Source organism: Rosa chinensis, chromosome 2 (assembly GCF_002994745.2).
Source record: "Rosa chinensis cultivar Old Blush chromosome 2, RchiOBHm-V2, whole genome shotgun sequence".
Classification (NCBI taxonomy): Eukaryota; Viridiplantae; Streptophyta; class Magnoliopsida; order Rosales; family Rosaceae; genus Rosa; species Rosa chinensis.
In genome coordinates, this window is record NC_037089.1 from 64,618,171 (window position 1) to 64,639,193 (window position 21,023).

The window sequence follows — 21,023 nt, forward strand, 5'->3', positions numbered from 1 at the left end:
CTCTGGAAGCTTAGCTGCACTGGTCAGACGATGAGCGATCCTAATGACGACCCGATTTCGTGTGTGTAGCTAGGTAGGGAATACTCCCACTATGCTTACCTGGGTATGAATTGATTTGAGCTAAGTTCGTGTAGTTGGTCTATGGGACTGGCTATCAGGTATTGTTTTGAGCCCTTATTTATTTGAAATTCATGCATCGGATTTTACATCAGAAAATAATTTAAGTTTTTCGTTCTTAAAGAAATTGTATTTACATTTGTTTTTATATTGGCGCCACAAAAGTTTATTTAAAAACCTAGCCGGAATGAAGCCCCTAATGAGCAGCGATGACGAAAGCTCACCCATACAATAGTGTGGATGCAGGTACTGTGCATTGGTGACAGGATTGACGGACAAAGCGGGTGTGCGGAGTCAGCTTTGGTAAATGATTGTTATGGGAATAGATTCCAACCCTTAATACCATTTCTTGGCTATTTAATGTTATCCCGGAAGTCGTTGGTTAATCATTAATGTCAAATCCAATATTTGGATAAGTTAATTATTTCTTGATGAGTCGATTATTACTTGACCTCTTATTGACACGAACCTTTGGACGAACAAATATTTGAAATAAAAGTTTTAAAGCTTTCACTTCAAAATTATTTTAAACTTTTTCGCTTGCGGTTTACTAAAAAATTATTTAATAAAATGCCTTGCAGTTTTCTGAAATATAAATCGAACCTTCCTCGCGGCACTATGACTTGCTCAAGCTGGTGAGGTGCAGTTTGGGACATTACATTCTAGGCGATTAGAGTTGCTATGGTATGGATTTAGGTACTTTTGGGTTTTGTTTCATTTGGCCAGGCATAATAATTATGCGTATTTGTTTACAATGAGGGTTACTTGTCATTCGCTTGGCCGCTTGTGCCATCTGCAACTTTTGGTGTGGGACAGCTTATGATGTACGTGTATGTGCCTTCTGGCCATGGATAAGTAATAAAATTATCTATTCTTCAAAAAAGAAACTAAGGGATTCCTTTTTTTTTGGCTATTTTATGGGGTCGCTTATTAAAACCACTTTTCGATCACATACATCTACATCTCAACCGTTCAGTTTTAAGGTCTATATGAGTAGATCACATATGCAAATTTTTAGCCAAATTGATGATCATTAAGGTATTGAACTAGATTAAATCAAGGGTTAATTCATGTTTACCCAGAAATCTCTAGTATTTTGCCCACTTGCACCAACAAGTTTGTATTGTGCCCATTCACAAAAATCTTAAGGAAAAATACTCTTAAGGGTAGGTTTTTTCTAAAGCAGTGCCTAAAGTATCATATGCTGAATTTTTGGTCTAAAATCTACTTTTTCTTAGACAAACTTGTTCAAACCTTTAAAAAAACAAAACTAGCCTTCAACATGTCCAAGTTTTTCACCTAACGGTTACTTTAATAGGTAGAATCACTGCTACTTGTTTCTGTCAAAAGCTGAGGCAAATCTCTCTTTGAAATAGAAAATCTAGACCTTAGAGCTAGATAGTACAGGAATTTAGGCTAAACAAAAACAGAATACCATAAAACTTAAAATATTGAAATATTGACGAAGTGGATGAGCAGTCTGAAATTATTTTTTCAAACATAAGTACAAACTAAAACTTAGAGCCTCATTTTTAGGTAAACAGCTGAAAAACTATTTAGCTATCCATAAGAATGATTACAGATACTTACTTGAAGGAAAGCACACTACTTCACACTAGACAGGAAGGGAAGAGCACACTGCTACTATGGCTTTCTTACTTCTTGAGAGAAGACTCTTCTGCACAATTTTCGGATGCCTTACAACTGAGACTAAAGCTCCTTATATAGGGAGCAGAACTCAAACCATAATTCAAAACATAAAAATGTACAGCACAACTCTATTATTTTATGATTTTGTGAGTGCTCCTGATAATTGAGGTCGATTGGCAAAAAGCAGATTCCTTTAGGTGAAATGTTTTTCACCTGTTCTTTTCTGAAAAGCAAAAGCATTTTTAGGAAAAGCCAAAGTTGCTTTCGGTGCTTTTTACACCTACTGCTTCACATGTTTTCATCTGTTTCTGAATTATTGCCTAAGACAAGTGAGTTGTCATCCATCCTAGCTTTGACTTCATTATCTTCTACGTCTGTATCTGCATACATCTTGTAATGGTTGTCATTTTCAAGTTTTTGAATCCACTGCAAGCAAGCTAAGGTAGTGTCGATTTCGTTTCTCTTGAGGGTCTGAAAAAGGTCACTGCTTATCACTTTAGGATGATCATAGGCAGTGATTATAATTTTATCTTCTTCAATGATCTTCTGGATATAGTCGAGGGACATGGCCTTCATCCAAGGAATGCTAGAATTTGGTTGGCCATTGTATCCCACACATGCAGGCTAAAGATATGTTCCTTGAATAATCCTTACATAATGATATGGAGAAATATATTCAACGTCATTGCTTCTGTTTTGGATCCATTCAGGAGGAGTTTATCTGAATTTCAACCTGAGAATACAGTCATTTTTTCTAACATTTTTAACTGTATTGACTATGATGGGTGGTAATACCTTGAGATCATCATTAGTTTTAGTCCAAAGATTATGAACAAAACCATTTTCAACAAGCCACAGCTTGTGTTCTTAAGGATGTTCACTCTGAACATTGACTACATACCTGCCAACATAAGGTCCAGGGACTATGAAGAGAGTTGGAGGAAATGAGTCATAATTCTGACTTCCAATGAGACTATGAAAGTTAAACCAGTCTGATTCTTTAAGCGCTAAAACATGAACTCTAGCACTTTCAGAATCTTCAACATACTAGATTTTTTCATTATGGACAGCACTCTGCTGTGTATTTTCATGAACTTCTTCAAACTGTGGTCTAGCATTTTCATGGAGTTCCTCAGCTAATGCAAACAGAGCTGGGAACATGATGCCACCGTTTCTTTCCTGAAAGATAAATAAGAGGTTATCCAAAATTGCATTCTGGTGGTATGCTAGCCTCCTGCCAGTTCTGAATATAGGGTCAGCAAAAGTTTTAAGTTCATAATTGAAAACATTTATAACTCTAGTCGGAGTTGATTTTCTTTTTGGCAAAGCAACAGCCTTCAACGGTCTTGATGAGCCTTTACCGTCTGCTGTTTTAGACGGGCTAGCCAATCATTTACCCTGAGATTGATCAGTTATGGCTAGTCCTTTTGGACTTAGCAGAAACCTTTTGAGGATTTTTTCTTTAGGATCCTCAGCAGTTTCATGTTCTTTCTCAGTTCTTCTGTTTCTGGGATTGCGATCTTCGTCGTCATCTCTTCAGCTGAACATTGTCATTTCTCTGGTTAAGGCGTCTGGAAGATAGTTCTTGTTTCTTGCAATCAATTCAACATTATAATCATATTGGTTAAGAAATAATTGCCAGTTTGGTAATCTTCCTCTATCAGCAGCTTTATCAAGTTTAAAATTTTAAAATTCTATACTCTGGCACAATTAGTGTGTATAGTAAAGGGTTTTCTAAGAAAAGTTTGAGAATTTAAAATTGTTTTCTTGACAGCCAAAATTTCTTTTTCTCTTGTAGGATAATTTTGTTTTGCAGGGCTGAAGTTGCCACTACAAAATTTACAGATCTTTTCATTGTTAGTTCCAGGTGTTTTTGCTAGAACAACACCAGACCAGTAGTTATCACTAGCATCTGTTTGGAGAATGATTTCATCATTTGCCTTTGGTTGTTGGAGATGAGGGAGATTTTTGCAGAGAGCTTTTATCTGCTTCACAATTTTTTCATCATCTTCTGTGAAGTTCCATTTTGTTTTTGGAACTTGTTTTAGGAGATAACATTGTTGTTAGTCCTGAGATTTTGGGAATGAAATTCCTTCAATAGTTGATGACTCCTAAGAATCTCTCTAGACTCTTAGCATAAGGAATTCTATCTGGGAGTTTCCAAATTTTCTCAAGGATGTGGGGTTGGAGTTTTATCACTCAATTCTTAATGTTTATTCCAAGGAAATCAACTTCATCTAGGATAAAGAAGATTTTCTTTTCTCCTAAGATTATTCCATGCTGAACTATCAACTTTGCAACCTCATAGAGGTGTTTCATATGTTCTTCTCTGTTTTTGGAGAAGATAAGGATGTCATCAATACAGACGACGCATAACTTAGCAACATGTTTGAAGATGTCATCCATCTTTCTCTGGAAGATTGAAGGGGCTTGTTTTAGGCCAAAGGGCATTACTAACCATTCATAATGACCTTGTGCTGTTCCAAATGCAGTGAGTGGAACACTATCTGGATGCATCTTGACTTGCCAAAAACCCGACTTTGCATCGAATTTTGAAAAGACTTTAGCTCCTCTGAGCTGGTTGATTAGTACTCGTACTTGAGCAATTTGATAACCATCTTTAATGGTCTTATTGACATCTCTGTAGTCAATCACCATTCTAGCTTTTCCTCTGATTTTTCTGCATGATTTCTCACATAGAATGCGGGAGCATGATGAGGGCTAGTGGATGGTTGAATTAATCTCTTGTTCAGGAGATCTTCAATATCTTTTCTGAATTCCTTTTGATCTTCCTCTTTGTACTGAAGAATGGCTTTGAAATGACAGATAGCATTCATGTCATGTAATTTCAATTCGCAGACCATTGGGTCTTTTTCCCAAAATTTCTAAGGGTCGACATCTATATTTAGTTCGAGCATTTTCTTGATTTTATCAAGATTATGAATTTTATGAGATTCAAGCTTATTCTAGAAGTGCTTGAGGTTATGCTCATGGATAAAACTAGCTTCTTCATCTTCGCTAGTTATTTCTTCTTCTTCAGGAGAAGAAGAAGAATTTTCGATAAGCAACTCTTGTTGTTGCTTGATTTGAAGTACAGGTTCGAATTTGGGCTTTTATGGTTTATGATCACCACTATTCTGTTGCGATCTCTGATACTGAGTAGTAAAGTTTAGACCTACTACACTTTTTGCTTGAGTAAGTCTGTCTGGCCAGAACACTCTGTCTCCTTTTCTGAAGCCTATTGCTTCTTCATCTTGAATAAATCTTTATTGGAGAATAAATCATTTCCCAACAAGAAATCAGATCCTTGGTCTTCTAATTGGCAAAGAGAGTTGATAACAAATGTTCCTCCACAAATGGCGATGTGAACATCTCTAACTACCTTGTTCATGGTTAAAAAGCTTCCATCAAACTGGACACCAGTAGCTATTCTTTTCTTATCTTCTTTCCAGAGTTCTTCCGGAATTGAAAATCTTTTTGCAAGTGTAAATCCTAATCCATTATCTACAAATGGATGTACATGGTACTTTCTGTGATCAGAGAATTTTAATCCAATCTCAATGTAGTTGCTGTATCTACTAGTAGAGACAATTTTTGATTGTTTTAGCTCATTTTCTTGAGCTTGTGCTTGTGGTATGAATGGTTTACATTCTTCTGGAATATTTTCTGGTATTTCAACCAATTCTGTATTTTCATTGATTTTTTTTTTTTTTTTAGGAAGAGGGTTCCACAATTTCTTGGAACAAAGTTTCTATTTCTTAATCGTTTTGCTCAGAGAGACATTCTTCATATTCTTGTTCTACGAATTGGCTGATAAGGCCATTCTTGGTTTTTCTTCTTGCTTCAGCTATAAAGCATTCTTTTTTATGAGTCTTTTTCGACTCTTCATAAAACAAAGGGAGTCCATTCTTTTCATGACATAAGCAGTAGTCATAAATGAATGTACCAAGGTTCACCTGATAAGAAGACGTTAGTGCTTCCGTCTTAATTTCTTCCTAGTTTTTGACTTTAAGAACATTCATCTGTCTAGATTCTAAGTATTCTACTTCAGAATCTATTTCAAAATCAGATGATTCTTCTTTTTCAGACCAGGCAGAGTAAACTGACCTGTCATCTTCTTCGTCATCAGAATAAGCTATTTTGTAGCCCTTCATGTTTGTTGTTTCTACTATGGGCTCATATTTCTCAAATAGAAGTTTAGTAGATCTTTTACCCTTTTCCAGGCATTCATTGGCATAGTGCCCTTCAACTTTACATAACCAGCATCTGCAAGCTTTCTTGCAAGGTTGCTTATTCTGATGGTTGGTTTGGTGATTCTTCTTTTTCTTGAAGAATTTCTTTTTTGGATCTTCATCCTGTTGTTTCTTGAAATTGGAACTTTTCTTAAATTTCCACTCTTTTCTCTTATTACTCTATCTGAATTTTTTCGAGTAATATATTTTTTTTTGTGGAACTTGGATTCATGACATCCCCAATTGGTAGGCATATCCAGTATTCCGTAACATAAATTTTCAACTCCTTTGAGTTGCTTCTTGGCCATTTTGGCTCTAAGATTTGCTTTGCATTGTTCTTTCAGTAATTGCCTGATTCTATCGGCAATTCCCCCAACTGAAAATCTTTCAATTAGTTTTTCGGCTATGCTTTCTCTCACAGCTATTCTCCATGGTTCAAGGAGTTTTCTGTGCAACAGGTTGACTAGATCAGTATTCTCTATTTCTCCGATTGTACAGTAGTATTCTTGAAATTCAATCAAGTATTCTTCAAAATATCTCATGTCACAAATTTTGAGAGCATAGATATTTGATTTGGCCGTTTCTTTAGCCTTTTCACTCAAATTTGAGAGATCTCCATAGAATTGATCATTTAGGGGTACTACAAAATTATACAGAGATTTTGAATTTTTTATTTCTTCTAGCCAGTCTCTTCCTCTGGCAGTTTCTTTAAAAGACAAATAGTATTTTTTGGTTACTCCAGTAAGAGTAGTTTCATAATACACCTGAAGATCTGGTGCTTCAAATTTCCAAAGGGTAAGAGCAAAAGCCATCATCAGGCTATCTACCAATTGGTCAATAGCTTTTCTCTCGTCTAGAGCTTTGTCTAGATTTAGCCAGATGTCAAAGTTTGTAATTGGCACTCTAGGCATATTCTCCTCTGGGACAAATCTTTGAGAATTTCTTTCTTCTTTTCTTCCTGTAAGGACTTTTTGCACAGGGAGTTTCAGTTTTCCTTTTTCTTTGATGATGAAAGTTTTGGAGCTTTCTCCGTCTTCCATTTCTATATCTTGATAAGGAAGGATTTTTCTAACATTTCCTGTTTTGAACTTTTTCATTTCTTTGATTAGTTGTTCTAATTGTTCAGGGTTTTCACAGGATTCTGCTTCATCATAGAGTTCATAGAGCTTTTCTACTCTAACCATATTAACTGGTCTGTTTAGATCAGCTTCTAATTCTTCTTCAGTAACAGGCTCTAATGGTTCTTCAGAGTATTTAACACCACTAACACTAGCTTCTCTAGTGCTGTAGTTTCTTCTGAGAAGATTTTTGTTTATCTTGATATTTTCAGGACAGGCGTCACTTTTTCTGTGATCGTCAAATTTTAAACTGATATCTCCAGTCTTTCTTCTTTCATAAATTGCTTCTTTGGCACTTTCTGGTAGTTTCTTTGGACTAGATAATTTTCATTCAATAGGAAAAGTTCTTCATTCCAAGTAACCTTGTGAATCTGTTGTGCATGGTTCTTCTGAATGGTGAGTAATCCAGTAGTAAGACCTGGGATATTTGATATCCTTGTCTTAGGTTCTATTGTGGTGCTCATCAGTTTATAGTATATTATGTATACTATTGCGAGTTCTTGCATATCTTTTTTCATTGATATGCCATCTGTCTTGACTCTTAGTCTTAGACAGTGAGCTGCATCTTTCAAGCAGGTTGAGAAGTTTGGGAAGCAATTGAAATATGCTACTTGATTGCATAGGGATGCTTCAAGTGTTCCCAACAGGCTAGCTTGAAAATCTGTTAGTCTATTGTCTTGTAGGACACATAGAACGAAACAGTTTATGCCTTCTCGGGCAAGAAGTTTTATGCCTAGTTGGACTGCTCCAATATGCATAAATTGGTAATTTTTTGTTCTTGCTCGGGCAACTTCTTCAGGAGTGATCATCAAGAGATCTGTTTCTCCTATTGTAAAGGGAGTTGTAAATTCTAATAGTTTGAAATGGTGGCTATCCAGCAGTTCAAACTTTCCCATTTTGTAAATTTGTTTAAAATCTAACTTTGGAATTGTGGAGTTTTTTACCTCCTGTTCAATTTCATTGTATTCAAATTCTTCAACATTTAGGAGTTGTACTCCTTTCTTTTTTCCAAAGATTCTCATCATCTTGACATCACTTACTACCAAGTGCTTTGGTTTTTCATACTTGATACTAGTCATACTAGTAGAAGATACTAGTCATACTAGTAGAAGGTTCTTGAAAAATCATGCTTGGCGTAGGATTCTTCTCAGGCTTTTCTAATGGTTTGAATCCATTAGCTTTCTTTGATTTTACTGGAGGCTTTTTCTTATCCTTCAGTATATATTTTTCATAGAATCCAGCATTTCTCGTTGTTCATTGATTTTCTGCCAATACTTGTTAGCTGCTCTTCTTCCCTTTTAGGAAGTTCTTTGATATAATCTATTCTGTGCTCCAATTTTTCTAATTAGGCGATTATATCTAGATGCTTCTTGTATCAGGTTCTGATATTTCTCATCAGAAGATTTCAGTAGAGAATTCAACTTCTCAAATAGTAATTCAGACATTGTCCTCATTGGGATTCTCCTTTTGAGCACTTTGCAAGCTCTGATACCAGTGATTTGCGGATTTAACCAATACTCAAATAATCAAGAGGTTTTTGTCCCTCACTAAGAATATATTCAAGATCTCCAATTGATTTTTCAAGGACTAATTTCAGTTTACCCCCCTTGAGGTTAGGGGTCGTCATCATGTTAGTCTCTCGAGTTTCAATTTAATCAGTAACACCCTTGTACTATCCAAATTCATCAGCTGTGTCCAATTTCTACTATTCCGTCCAATTTGAACCGTTATGTCTAACTTTTGAAGACTAAAATGGTCATTTCAAGACAAAAAAAAAAACAAAAAGAATTTTTTTTTCTTTTTTTTCCTTTTTTTTTCTTTTTCTTCGCTTATTATTATTTTTTTTTTTTGTCTTCAACCTATACACCACAAGTTATAATAGGTTTATAAATAAAAAAAATAAAAAAAAACTCTAGGTGGTCAAAAAGCCGCTCGCAGGTCTACGATATTTGTGATATATCTCCGATAAAGCAAAGAATTTTAGGATATATCTATAAAATATAACAGGTTTATAAAGTGAAGAATTTTAGGATATATCCCAAATAAAGTGAAGAAATATCTATAAAATATGATTAAAAAAATAAATACATATATTTCTTCACTTTATTGGGGATATATCCTAAAATTCTTCACTTTATTGGAGATGTTCCACAAATATCGTAGACCAGCGAGCGAAAAATTTTAGGATATATCCCCAATAAAGTGAAGAAATATCTGTATTTATTTTTTTAATCATATTTTACAAATATTTCTTCACTTTATTGGGGATATATCCTATTATTCTTCACTTTATAAACCTATTATATTTTATAGATATATTTTACAAATATATCCTAAAATTTTTCGCTGGCTGGTTATAAATAAACCCTATAATAGGTTTATAAAACAAAACAAAAAAACTCTCGTTGGTTAAAAAGTCGCTCGCTGGTCTACGATATTTGTGATATATCTCCGATAAAGCGAAAAATTTTAGGATATATTTGTAAAATATATCTATAAAATAAAAATAGGTTTATAAAGTGAAGAATAATAGGATATATCCCCAATAAAGTGAAGAAATATTTGTAAAATATGATTAAAAAAATAAATACATATATTTCTTCACTTTATTGAAGACCAGCGAGCGAAGAATTTTAGGATATATCCCCAATAAAGTGAAGAAATATATGTATTTATTTTTTTAATCATATTTTATAGATATTTCTTCACTTTATTGGGGACATATCCTAAAATTCTTCACTTTATAAACCTATTATATTTTACAGATATATCCTAAAATTATTTGCTTTATCAGAGATATATCACAAATATCGTAGACCAGCGAGCGGCTTTTTGACCACCTAGAGTTTTTTGTTTTTTGTTTTTATAAACCTATTATAACTTGTGGTGTATAGGTTGAAGACAAAATTATAAAATAATAATAATAATAATAAGAGAAGAAAAAGAAAAAAAAATTAAATGAAAAAAAAATTAAAAAATGCAAAAAAAGGAAAAAAAATTCTTTTTTTTTTGTTTTTTTTTTTGTCTTGAAATGACCATTTTAGCCCTGAAAAGTCAGACTTAACGGTCCAAATTAGATGGAATAGTAGAAATTGGACACGGCTGATGAATTTGGAGAGTACAAGGGTGTTACTGATTAAATTGAAACTCGAGGGATTAACATAATGACGACCCCTAACCTCAAGGGGGGTAAATTGAAATTAGTCCATTTTTCAATTTTGTAAATTCTTTTCTAGACTATAAAGATAATATCCCAATAGTCAGGAGTTTCTCTTTTAAGCCTTGACCTGTAATCTTTTAATTTTTTCAACTTCTCTTTTTATTCTGCTAGCTCTTTACTTGTATTTTTGCAAATAGCAATCAATTCTAATCTGTCGATAATCGAAATTATGAATAGTGAAAACTAACTATTTTCCTTCAAATAGAGGATGAATTTTAACTGCACTTATAGTTTAAACAAATAAATTCAAGATGGGCCCACCACGTTTCATCAAAAGAAAAAAAAAAAAAAAAAGGGAAGAGAATAGTGATTATGCAAAAGATTTAGACAGAAAGAGGAAAGAAGGGTATTAAAGATATAAATAGTTAGTGGTTTTTGAAAAGTTGGGAAAAAGGTGAAAAAATTTGTATGAGTGGGAATAAAAATAAGTTGGTGGGGTGTATGGGAAATATGTTGGTGATTTTGGGGTGTATGAGCATTTCCCTTTAAACCAATGGACGAACCGAATCTATCCAACCTAAACTGTTCATGTTTATAATTGTAAGTCGCAGTTATAAATACCTTAATGATTATCAATTTGGCCAAAAAATTGCAGAGGTGATCTACTCATATGGACCTAAAACCTGAACGATTGAGAAGTGGATATGTGATCGAAAAGTGCGTCTAATAAACGATTCCTTAAAATGACTAAAAAATTGAATCCCTCACTAGAAGGGCCCTATATATATATAGACACACACACACAAAACCTTTCGAGAGCGGACGTCCGCAACCTAGAAAAAGTGCTGACGTCGCTTCTCCAGCCTCAATTGAGCAGCGACGGTGGCGTTTCTGTTGCCGGACTGAACCAGGCCACGACGTGGAGCAGTTCAGAAGCGGTTGGAGTCGTTGACGAAGGGTTCGACGTCGAGGTCGATGGGCTTCCATGGTTTCCTGCGAGCTCGTTGCACACCACTGAGTTTCTGATCGCCTTCGCGTTCACCGCTTGCTCAAAGCAGTCCTGGATGTTTAGAGGGTGTGTCTGGCACCTGCAGCGCAGCGATTGCCTCATTCCCGACGCTGGAGGAGCGACGTCCGCACTTTTTCTGGGTTGCGGACGTCCGCTCTCTATCCGGCCTATATATATATATATATATATATATTTATTTTTTTTTATTTTTTTTTTATGAAAATAGATCAACCCATTATATATATTCAGCAAGCAGTACAAAAACGAAACACCCCTATGGGGTTAACAGAAAGAATTGTTCCTAAGGGAACCCTAAACACCTATTCTATGACAAGAACCCAGGCCACCCCGAGTACACCCACCTTTTAAGGAAAATAACGCACCTTTATTTCAATCAAAGATCAACATCCTCCGAAGCAAATAGTAAAATGAACCCTCAGAGAATGTGAACTTTGTGACCTATTAAAGAAACTAAAAACTAGGAAAGGAAGGTGATAAGTCACCTTCCATACCTTCTAAAATTAAACAAGCCCAGTAGGCCCACCAAACCCAGGAATGAGAAATCCAAATAGGGACACCTAACCAAGACCAGACCCAGGCCCAAAACAACCAAGCAACACAAACCCTAGCAGAGTTACTACCAACTTGATCATCTCCACCGCCGCCATCATCGTGATTACCACCGTGATCTACACCAAACCTGCCACCATCACAGCTCCAGCCTCCCAACCCAGTCGACGCATGCCAGACCATGTCCTCGCACTCATGAACAATGCCACCGTCACGAGTAGAAGACCTCGACCAGTTCCCACCGTCGTCATCAGACAACCAAACACCCGTGGCCGTCGTCCGACCTTAGTCAAACCATTCCACCCAAAGTCGAGGCTTTGGAAGCAAATCTGAACACGGTCTAGCACTTGTACCTACTTCCAGATCTCGTACCGAATCCACCTCAAAAAACTAAAATTTGCTCCGACCACCGTCAAACCAATCCACCCAAAGCCGAGGCTTTATGAGCTCCTCCGACGGAGATCTAGCACCGCCCGCCCTTGTACCCACTTCGGATCCCCGTACTGAATCCGCCTCAAAATATTTGACACTTATCTATGGTTGACACTTAATATTTGACACTTACTTTGACTAGCATCGTAATATTTGACACTTATATTTATATATATATATATATAGATATATTGAATTTCACGGAAAGTTCATAAAAAATCTAAACATAACTTGTGAGATCAACTTAAAATTAATGTTTTAACAGATATTAATTGCACTTAACTTGCTATTACTAAAAAAACCAAACCGATTAGTTTAAGAATATGAGAGCTTTCTTCCCTCTCTTATGGCGGCGGCAAACCCTATCTCTAGGGTTTTGCTCGTCGAGATTGTTGGCATCCGAGGAGATTTCTTCCCCTCATGAAGCCTGTTTGTCGCCCTCCTCGAGGTCGAGATTCAATTATGTTCAACCTGTGGATTGTGGCATCTGGCTCTTTTTGGCTTGCCGTTCAACATTTCATGGCGGTACATGTGGTGACCTGAGAAGGGGTCACACAGCGCCGCGACTCCGAGCCAATGAGGAATCGACATGTCACGAATGGCATCTTGATAGCTCATCAACCCGAAACCGCAAGGCCTTTCGAGTTTATGTTGTTGGTTTACAAAACACTTTCTTGGACAAGTCGTTCTAGCAACCAAACAACACATTTTCAAAAGCGGAATTTGAAATGGGCTAAGAGTTTTGGGCTTGCAATTGGAGCCCAATTTGGAAATTAAAACAAATCACTAAGTAACAAGTATGGGAGACGCGCCCCAGGGTTACGGGTCTCCCGAAATTTTTGTAAACAAGTAGGAAACAAATAAATAAATAAAAAGTAACCAAACAAGTGATTTCAAAACCCAACAAGGGACCAAAACCTTCTTTTAATAGAATCAAAGAGAAGTTCGCCAAGCCGGACCATATGCCTCCCATGTATGCTTCCCGACCACATGCTCGAAACCTGTACACTATTGTCGGGATGAGCTTTCATCTTCACATGCCCAGTAGGGGCTGACCCAACCATGCTAGGTTTGAAAAATAATATACTTGAAAATATTTACTACATAATATTGTGCAGGTTTATCGAAAAATACCTTAAAAAGAGGCAACCACAAACATTTGTTTTCTTTTATAAAACATATGCAGTATGCTTCACACAACTTGGAGCTCCGAGATACTTACCTACAGGCTAAATTAAAACAAATCGGTGACCGACCCGGTTCGTCATCCTTCGAGAACCGCCCAACTACTCTATAGTCCTTGTGGCTATAAGTAGGGAAAGTGTCAATTTCCTGACTCTGAGTCTCCTATGACTAGTTCACTATCAGTACCCACCCTTCCTCGACAAACATAGGAGCACAGCCCCCTCCGAATGTTCACGGTTATCGACACAGTGGTATCCCTAGGAATCTACGTGTCTAGGTCCCATTCACTTTCAAGCCACAAGTACAAACATACGATGGGTACAATATCTCAACATGCAAGTCTAGCCTCAGTTTTCGGAATAAACAATTATCAGTTATGGAAACACGGATATCACGAGGCATCGGCTAATTAACAACCAAAAGCGTACTTGCAGACAACATATTATTATACTAGAGCATTCCACATATATAAAAACCTCTAACAAGTAAGGGACATCTCACCCTACCTGGATATGGAGTGCTCGTCCACAATTAGCTTCGTTTTCGACTTTTGATACTTCTTCCAATTTCATGTGCACACGCTCAAGTCATTTATAATAAAATTAAACTAATAAGTAACTGGACATCATTAACTTAATCAATCGAGCACCTAAGGCATTCACTTAATTTCCTTAAAGTCCATTGAATTAACCTTTAACATAAAAATCTACCATCCATTCCCAAATAATCCGAATGGTATTGCCTTTGAACCATTTGGGATATGATGATTATACTTAGCACTTTGACTTCATTTCTTTAACCTTTTTACTTTAGAAAAAACAAATCACAATTTTCATTCCCGAACAATTCACTTAACATAGTAAGCTCATTTGGGATATGGTGATCACACTTCTTCTCATATTAAAGTTTCGGTCAAGCGGTTTGACCTCATTTTATTTAGCCTTTAAACCTTAAGCAATTAAATAGCAACCACCATTCCCGAATAATTTCATTCTATGATAAATTCGGGATATGATAGGTTTGGAATATTTCTATTCACGGACCTTAAATTGAACATCCCACATATTAATTCACTTATCAAAAACCGGTCCATTCTTATTTACCACTTTTCTCATGCATTTGACCAAACCACCGATTCCATTCTTATTTTACATTTCAACGTTGATAACAAATTCATCCTTTTAATTCTCAAGACAATTCTCCTCTATTCAATAAGCCGATTCATGCCAAGTTTCCAACATAACAGTTAATAGACAAGCAGCATAACCATATCTCATTTTGTTTACTCAGTAATGCCATAACTTCTTTCAATACAAACAGCACACAACCATATAAATCCCAGAATGCACAATCCCCTTACCATTCTTCTTTTCCAAAACAGAAACCAATTTTGTCGTAGCTGCAACCCCACCAACAGTCACTCAAATTCTTGGCAAGTAGGACAAGTTTAATAATCCAATTCTTAACCAAATTCATATCCAAAACAGAGTTCATGACCCTTAACTCAATCCATTTTCAATGGAAACTGACCCAACATTTCTTCTTCTCCAAATCTTCAAACTCCCATATTCCAAAGCTCAGGATTTCCAAAATCTCTCAAAGCAGAACAACAACTTAATTAATTAATCCCAACATCCAAACAACAGTCAAACTCATAACTCAAAGGCCTGCATTCCTTACCCATTTTCAGTTCTGCCGAGACCACACTCTTCACCCTGTATCGCACCCATTTCCCATTTCAATCAAAACTGACCCAGGAGCTTCTTCTCTCCAGAAATCCCAAATTCGCAGACTCCACAAAACCTCACATTGCAAATCGAACAACACAAATTAGAGTTTTCAATCTAAATTAAATTGGAGGCCTCAACCAAGAATAGGGCGACGCAAATTACCTAATAGAGATAGTCTGAAGGCTCAACGACTGTGAGCGGTGAAGCCACGGTGGTCTACGGGCGTGCGGCGGCGCATGCGGCACCTATGGTCAAAGTTAGAGGTTGGGGCCATGGGGGTGCGGCGGCGCATGCGGCACCTATGGTCAAAGTTAGAGGTTGGGGCCATGGGGTTTTGGCGATTGACGCGACGCTGATCCTATTTCTGGAGGTAGTATTGCTCAGGCGAGGCCGGAGGACGGTGAATAGATCTCAACAGAAGAAGAGATTCCAACGGCGCTCATGTAGCCTTATCCAGCTTCGGTGGATGGCTAGACTTCTGGGTTTTCCTCCTCCATGTCCACTGAGCGAAGAAATAGAGGCGGTGTGGCGAGATTATGGTCGGAATTCAATGAAAGATGATCTACAGTGGTTTCGTAGCTTCGGGAATCGCGTGTGAAGGTTGGGGTTGATGCATGGCGGTAATTCCAGGTGGGTGTTGGTCGGGTTTAGGTGCGGCGTCGACTGGTGGAAGCGGTGTGATGAGATGGTGGCCGGAGCTGGAGTCTCCGGTGGTGGCAGAGGGAAGAAGAAGAGAGAAAGAGGTCGTGGAGAGAGAGGAGAGGACGCGGCCGAGAGAGGAGAGAGGTTCTAGGGTTTTCACACTCAAGGTTTTCTATTTATACCCATCTGCATGAAATGCCCATTTTACCCTTGCGACGAATTACGATACTTCTCTAACTAATTGCTTTCGGTTTTGAGCTCGTAACTTTTCTTTAATTCGTTTTTCATCGGAAACTTCCTAAATTAATTCTTGATCTCGTTCTAGGCCAAAAACTCAATTTCGTTAAAACTAAAAATTCAAATCTTCACTACAACTCAATTTGCCTTCCTTTCAAATTTGCTTCGACGATCTTTTGCTCCAATGAACTTTAGTAACCTTCTAGGCCCAAAATGAAGAACTCTAGCCCAAACTTAAATTATAAGGCCCAATAGGTGGTCTCGACACCCAAGACAATTTCCGAAATCGATTTCTTCACTTAAATCACTCTGCGAAAATCTTATTGGCGGAAATTGCCTTTTAAAAATTAAACAAAATTTTCAGGGGCTCACAGTACTAGTGAGGAGATTGGTCGGGATATTGGTTGTTTTAGGGAATTTGGCCCTACGAGGAATTTCTCCGTTGCGGGTGTATGGGAGAAAAATCAAATTTGGGATCCTGGTTATGTTTCTTCCCTATCACGGGGAAGGTGGAGCTGTTGCGATGGTGATCGAGTTGGCTCTTTGGTGGTTGCCGCGGACGGTGGAGGACGGAATGGTTCCCAATCTGGGAGTCTGTGGATGTTCGGTGGTGTATGGTTCCCAATATTGGGTTCTTGTTCTTGTTTTAGAATATGAGTCTCATGGTACTCTGAGAAGCGATTCTTTTTGTCGACCCCTTAGGGGTGTTTCGTTTTTGTACAGTTTTGCTGAATCTATATAATAGGCTGAGCTCTTTTGAAAAAAAATAAAAATTAAAAAACTCGTTAAAACCAAAAATTTAGAGAATACATTGAGGTCATTGACAGTCAAGAATTATGGACTCTACCCTTGACATGCTTGACCTTCTTCATAAACATTTTTTTTTGTCCAATGTGGGTCGTCCTGGTCGGTGGTAGGAACGGGGGATGACGAGTCCTCCAAAGTCCAATTACAAAGCTCTTCGCATAAATTTTTTTGTGACAGCTTCTTCTTCAAGGTAGAATTCCAGTAGTTTTTAACTTGATTTTCAGTTCTGCCTGGTATCCTTCTGGCTATCAATGACCATCTGCACAGTAATTAAAGTATAAATTGTCATCAAAAACATCTATTATTGTTTAGGGATATATTCACAAATTGTGTATAAACTTTAGGCATTTCTACACTTTGGTGTATCAACTTTCATAACTATAAGAATGGTGTATCAAGTTTGCTCCAATCTTTCATTTTGGTGTACGCCGTTAAATTTTCCGTTATCTTTGCAAAAAAAAAAAACAAATTTAACGGCGTACATCAAAATGAAAGATTGGAGCAAACTTGATACATCATTCTGATAATTATGAAAGTTGGTACACCAAAATATAGAAATGCCTAAACTTCATACACCATTTGTGATGTTTTCCCTATTGTTTATACAGAAGAAATCATAACTATCAAGGGGCTCTACACATATATTACCTGTTGCCCAAGAGTTTATGGAGCCTGATGAGAAGATCTTCTTCGTATTCTGTAATACTACTTGTGTTGATATCAGGCCTCAGATAATTCAACCATCTAAGTCTAACACTGTTTCCGGATCTCTTCAGACCTGCACACCCCATCCTCAGCCATATATTAATCTGGGCATCTTCTGACATGCAGTGCATGCATGAAGTTATCATTTTTATACTACAGAATCTATTAAGAAAAAGTGTTCAATATCGAGTCGAACTGAACAGAGTGGTAATCAAAATTGAACAAAAACAGAGAACACTCGCCAGTTTCCTTAGATAGCTTGTCCCATTTGCCTGCACCGTGGTTTTTGACGTAGTCTTTCACAATCTGGTCTTCAAAAGCAGTCCAGGCAACCTTCTTCCTTCCATGCTTATCACGTGGACAATGACTCCTGCTTCCCATCTCTCTCTCTCTCTCGGATCTGATAAGTCAAGCTTCTGAAACGAATGCCACGGATGCTGGATATATAGAGATGATTCTGATTGCAGGAGAAATCGATCTTAACGTACAGTTATATATATGTGGGTAGCGTTATCTTAACAGGTACTATTACCATGTACCTGCAATTTGTTTGTCTGTGCGATGCTAGCTAATGAATGTACCTGCGAATTAATTAGGATGATCTAGTCTAGCGTTAGTTGAGTCAAATATTTGGTATACAAAAAACTTGACCATATTATTTTTACACATTCATTTTACTATATAAATTTCTGATCTAAAGCATTTTTTTCTGAAAATTCATAACATAGACAGTATATTTTTCCCCTTGTAATTAAATAAAAATGAAAATCTAGTTACTATAACAATCCAGTGAAATCATGATTTTTTATACTAGAGAAATTTTAAATACACACCTCTAATTACTTAATATACATCCCTATTATTTTATATTTTAAATCAAATTTCATAGGTAAGTTAAATGTCCAAAATGGACATCTATATATTAGAAGAAGAAAAAAATTCAATCACTCCTATATTCTTTTTTACGTCTCTTCTTCTAAACTCTGGACGTTGTAATACATCTTTCCTCTCCACACTTCATCATATCAATTTCAACTATTGACATGGATTCTTAAGACCTCGCTCAATAATCTTCAATTATGTCGTGTTTGGATGAAATAATTATAAATTCTTGAGAAATTTTAAAACGATGGAATCTACCACTCCATCAATTAGAATTCCATAAATTGCAATTTCCATTATTTGGTTGTATTTATTTAGAATTTGAAATGTGTAATAAATTAAGAAGATTTTAAAAAAAATCACAAATGGTACCTGAACTTATCATCCATAAGTCGTCTATCTTATCGATAGTGCCTGAACTTCAATTTTGATCACAACCAGTACCTGAATTTTTCGATTTTATTTCAAATGGTACCTATCACTAACTTCCGTTAATGTTCCGTTAAAAACTGACATGTGTCAAACATGTGACTCATTTTTCAAGGATAAATTTGCAAAATTACCCTTTTTTTTTTGTAATATCACTTATTTTCACTTATATTGTGGATATGGCTATAAAAAATGAGACTATCAAAAGGAAAAACTTTCAACTTCAATTAAAAATATATATGAATGACAGGAAAAAAAAAATTATGAAAGTTTTGATAAGCTTTTGGTTTTAAATATTTTATAGTTTGTCAAAAAAAAATATTTTATAGTTTTATTTGAAATGTTTTGTCTATATCTATAAAACAATTGTTGAGATCTTCTTTTTTAAATTTAATTTTCATAAGAGGGTGGAGATACATTTTTAATTTTATTTTGAACTTATATTTTTATGAACATATTAATTTATCAAAATATCTAGTAAACAAAATTATTTTAATGGGTACGTATTTTAGTCAAACTAATCTTGAATATAGGTCATGTGTTTTGCACATGTTAGTTTTTAACGGAACATTAACGGGAGTTAGTGATATGTACCACTTGAAATGAATTTGAAAAGTTCAGGTACTGGTTGTGATCAAAATTGAAGTTTATGTACCATCGATAAGATGGAGGATAAGTTCAAGTACCATTTGTGATAATAACCCAAATTAAAATATTGAAAACGAAAATGACCTTGTTTTTGAAACTAATAAAATAAGAAAAGTAAACTTTTGTAAGGAAATTTGAAATGATACATATTTTGATGGAAATTGAAGTGAAGAATTCGGACAATCAATTCATTCATTTCTTTCCATAGAGAAATTCATAATTTCCAAGTATAGAATGTTAAATGAGATCATTCATGTTAAGAAGTTATAAACGGCTTATTTTCATTTTAAATATCATCTCTTTTTCCTTCATCCAAACACATTATTGAGGTGTGTGTTCTTCATCTTGTTTATTATGAGGTGTGTGTTCTTCATCTTGTTTATTATTCTCATGTTTAAAGATTTAAAGGGAACAGTAATAAATTTTTAAGGATTTCCCAACATTTAACATAAGTAATCAATATCGGCATTTACAAAACGTCAACCTAGTATGAATAGTAGCCTTAATATAGTCAAATAATATAATATTTCATGATTTTTTAGATTAAGGGTATTTTAGGTATTTTGGGTTATGTATTTAGTAAAATATTATAATGGTAAATTAAATGAGTGTTGTATTGAGAAATGGGTGTGTAACTGTGTATTAAGTAATTGAGGGTGTATATTTAAAATTTCTCTTTTTTAGAACGTGTGTTCTAACTTATAAATGAAACCTATTATATACACATATCTCACACATTTCTAGTTAATTATATTTATTCCATGGAATGAATAACATTCTACCTCTCTACTCTCTACAAGAGTTTATGTACTAGGGAGTTAAAGAGATGAAGAAATAGAATTACGAAGCTGCAATTCTGATAGAGCCACAATAGGCCAATCAGATGTATAACTTCTCACAAAGAAAAATATCAGATTTCACTTCTAGATTCTAGATCTACTTTTGTTAGTTGCTGGAAACGTACACACTTCAATAATACAGTTTTGAGTACCCGGCGTGCTAGACCAAAACGCAGGTTGGTCTAAAATAGAATGATAGATGGGGTCCAAAACAAACTGATCCATTGATAATTTTCACGGATTACTTTCCACCGAATAACATTTTTCCTAACAAAATAAAAACAAAAGCTGAAAAAAAAAATTACTTTTTAAAAATTTAAATTACGCAATATGACATGGTGACTCGAAATACCTAAATAGCAATTGGACAACTGAAAGCACTGAACAACAATCACAATGCATGAAACGTGATCATCCCTCATCCAAGGAAAGACGACCAAGCTCCTAACTTCTTTTCTTATTCTTTATTCCTAACAACGCAATCCAATCCTCATTTCATCTTGTTCTTACTTCCACAAAGAGACGTCGTCTTTCATCAGAAGGGCACGACCAAATTATTTAGGGAAAAAAATGCATGCAGTACTTAATCTTTGGCTCATTAATAACTTTGGTATCTCTCAACTTCAAAAAA

The 21,023-nt window shown here is 35.8% G+C and overlaps 1 protein-coding gene across 1 annotated transcript; it reads right to left on the bottom strand.

Annotated features, from left to right (window-relative positions):
• Positions 1–16,925: 16,925 nt before the first annotated feature.
• On the bottom strand, positions 16,926–17,975 carry LOC112184763 (trichome differentiation protein GL1). The gene is made up of 3 exons (XM_024323003.1): positions 17,837–17,975; positions 17,538–17,667; positions 16,926–17,148 (listed from the first exon to the last, which is right to left on the bottom strand). Exons 1-3 carry the CDS (start codon positions 17,973–17,975, stop codon positions 16,926–16,928), a joined length of 492 nt encoding a protein of 163 aa, XP_024178771.1.
• Positions 17,976–21,023: the final 3,048 nt, after the last annotated feature.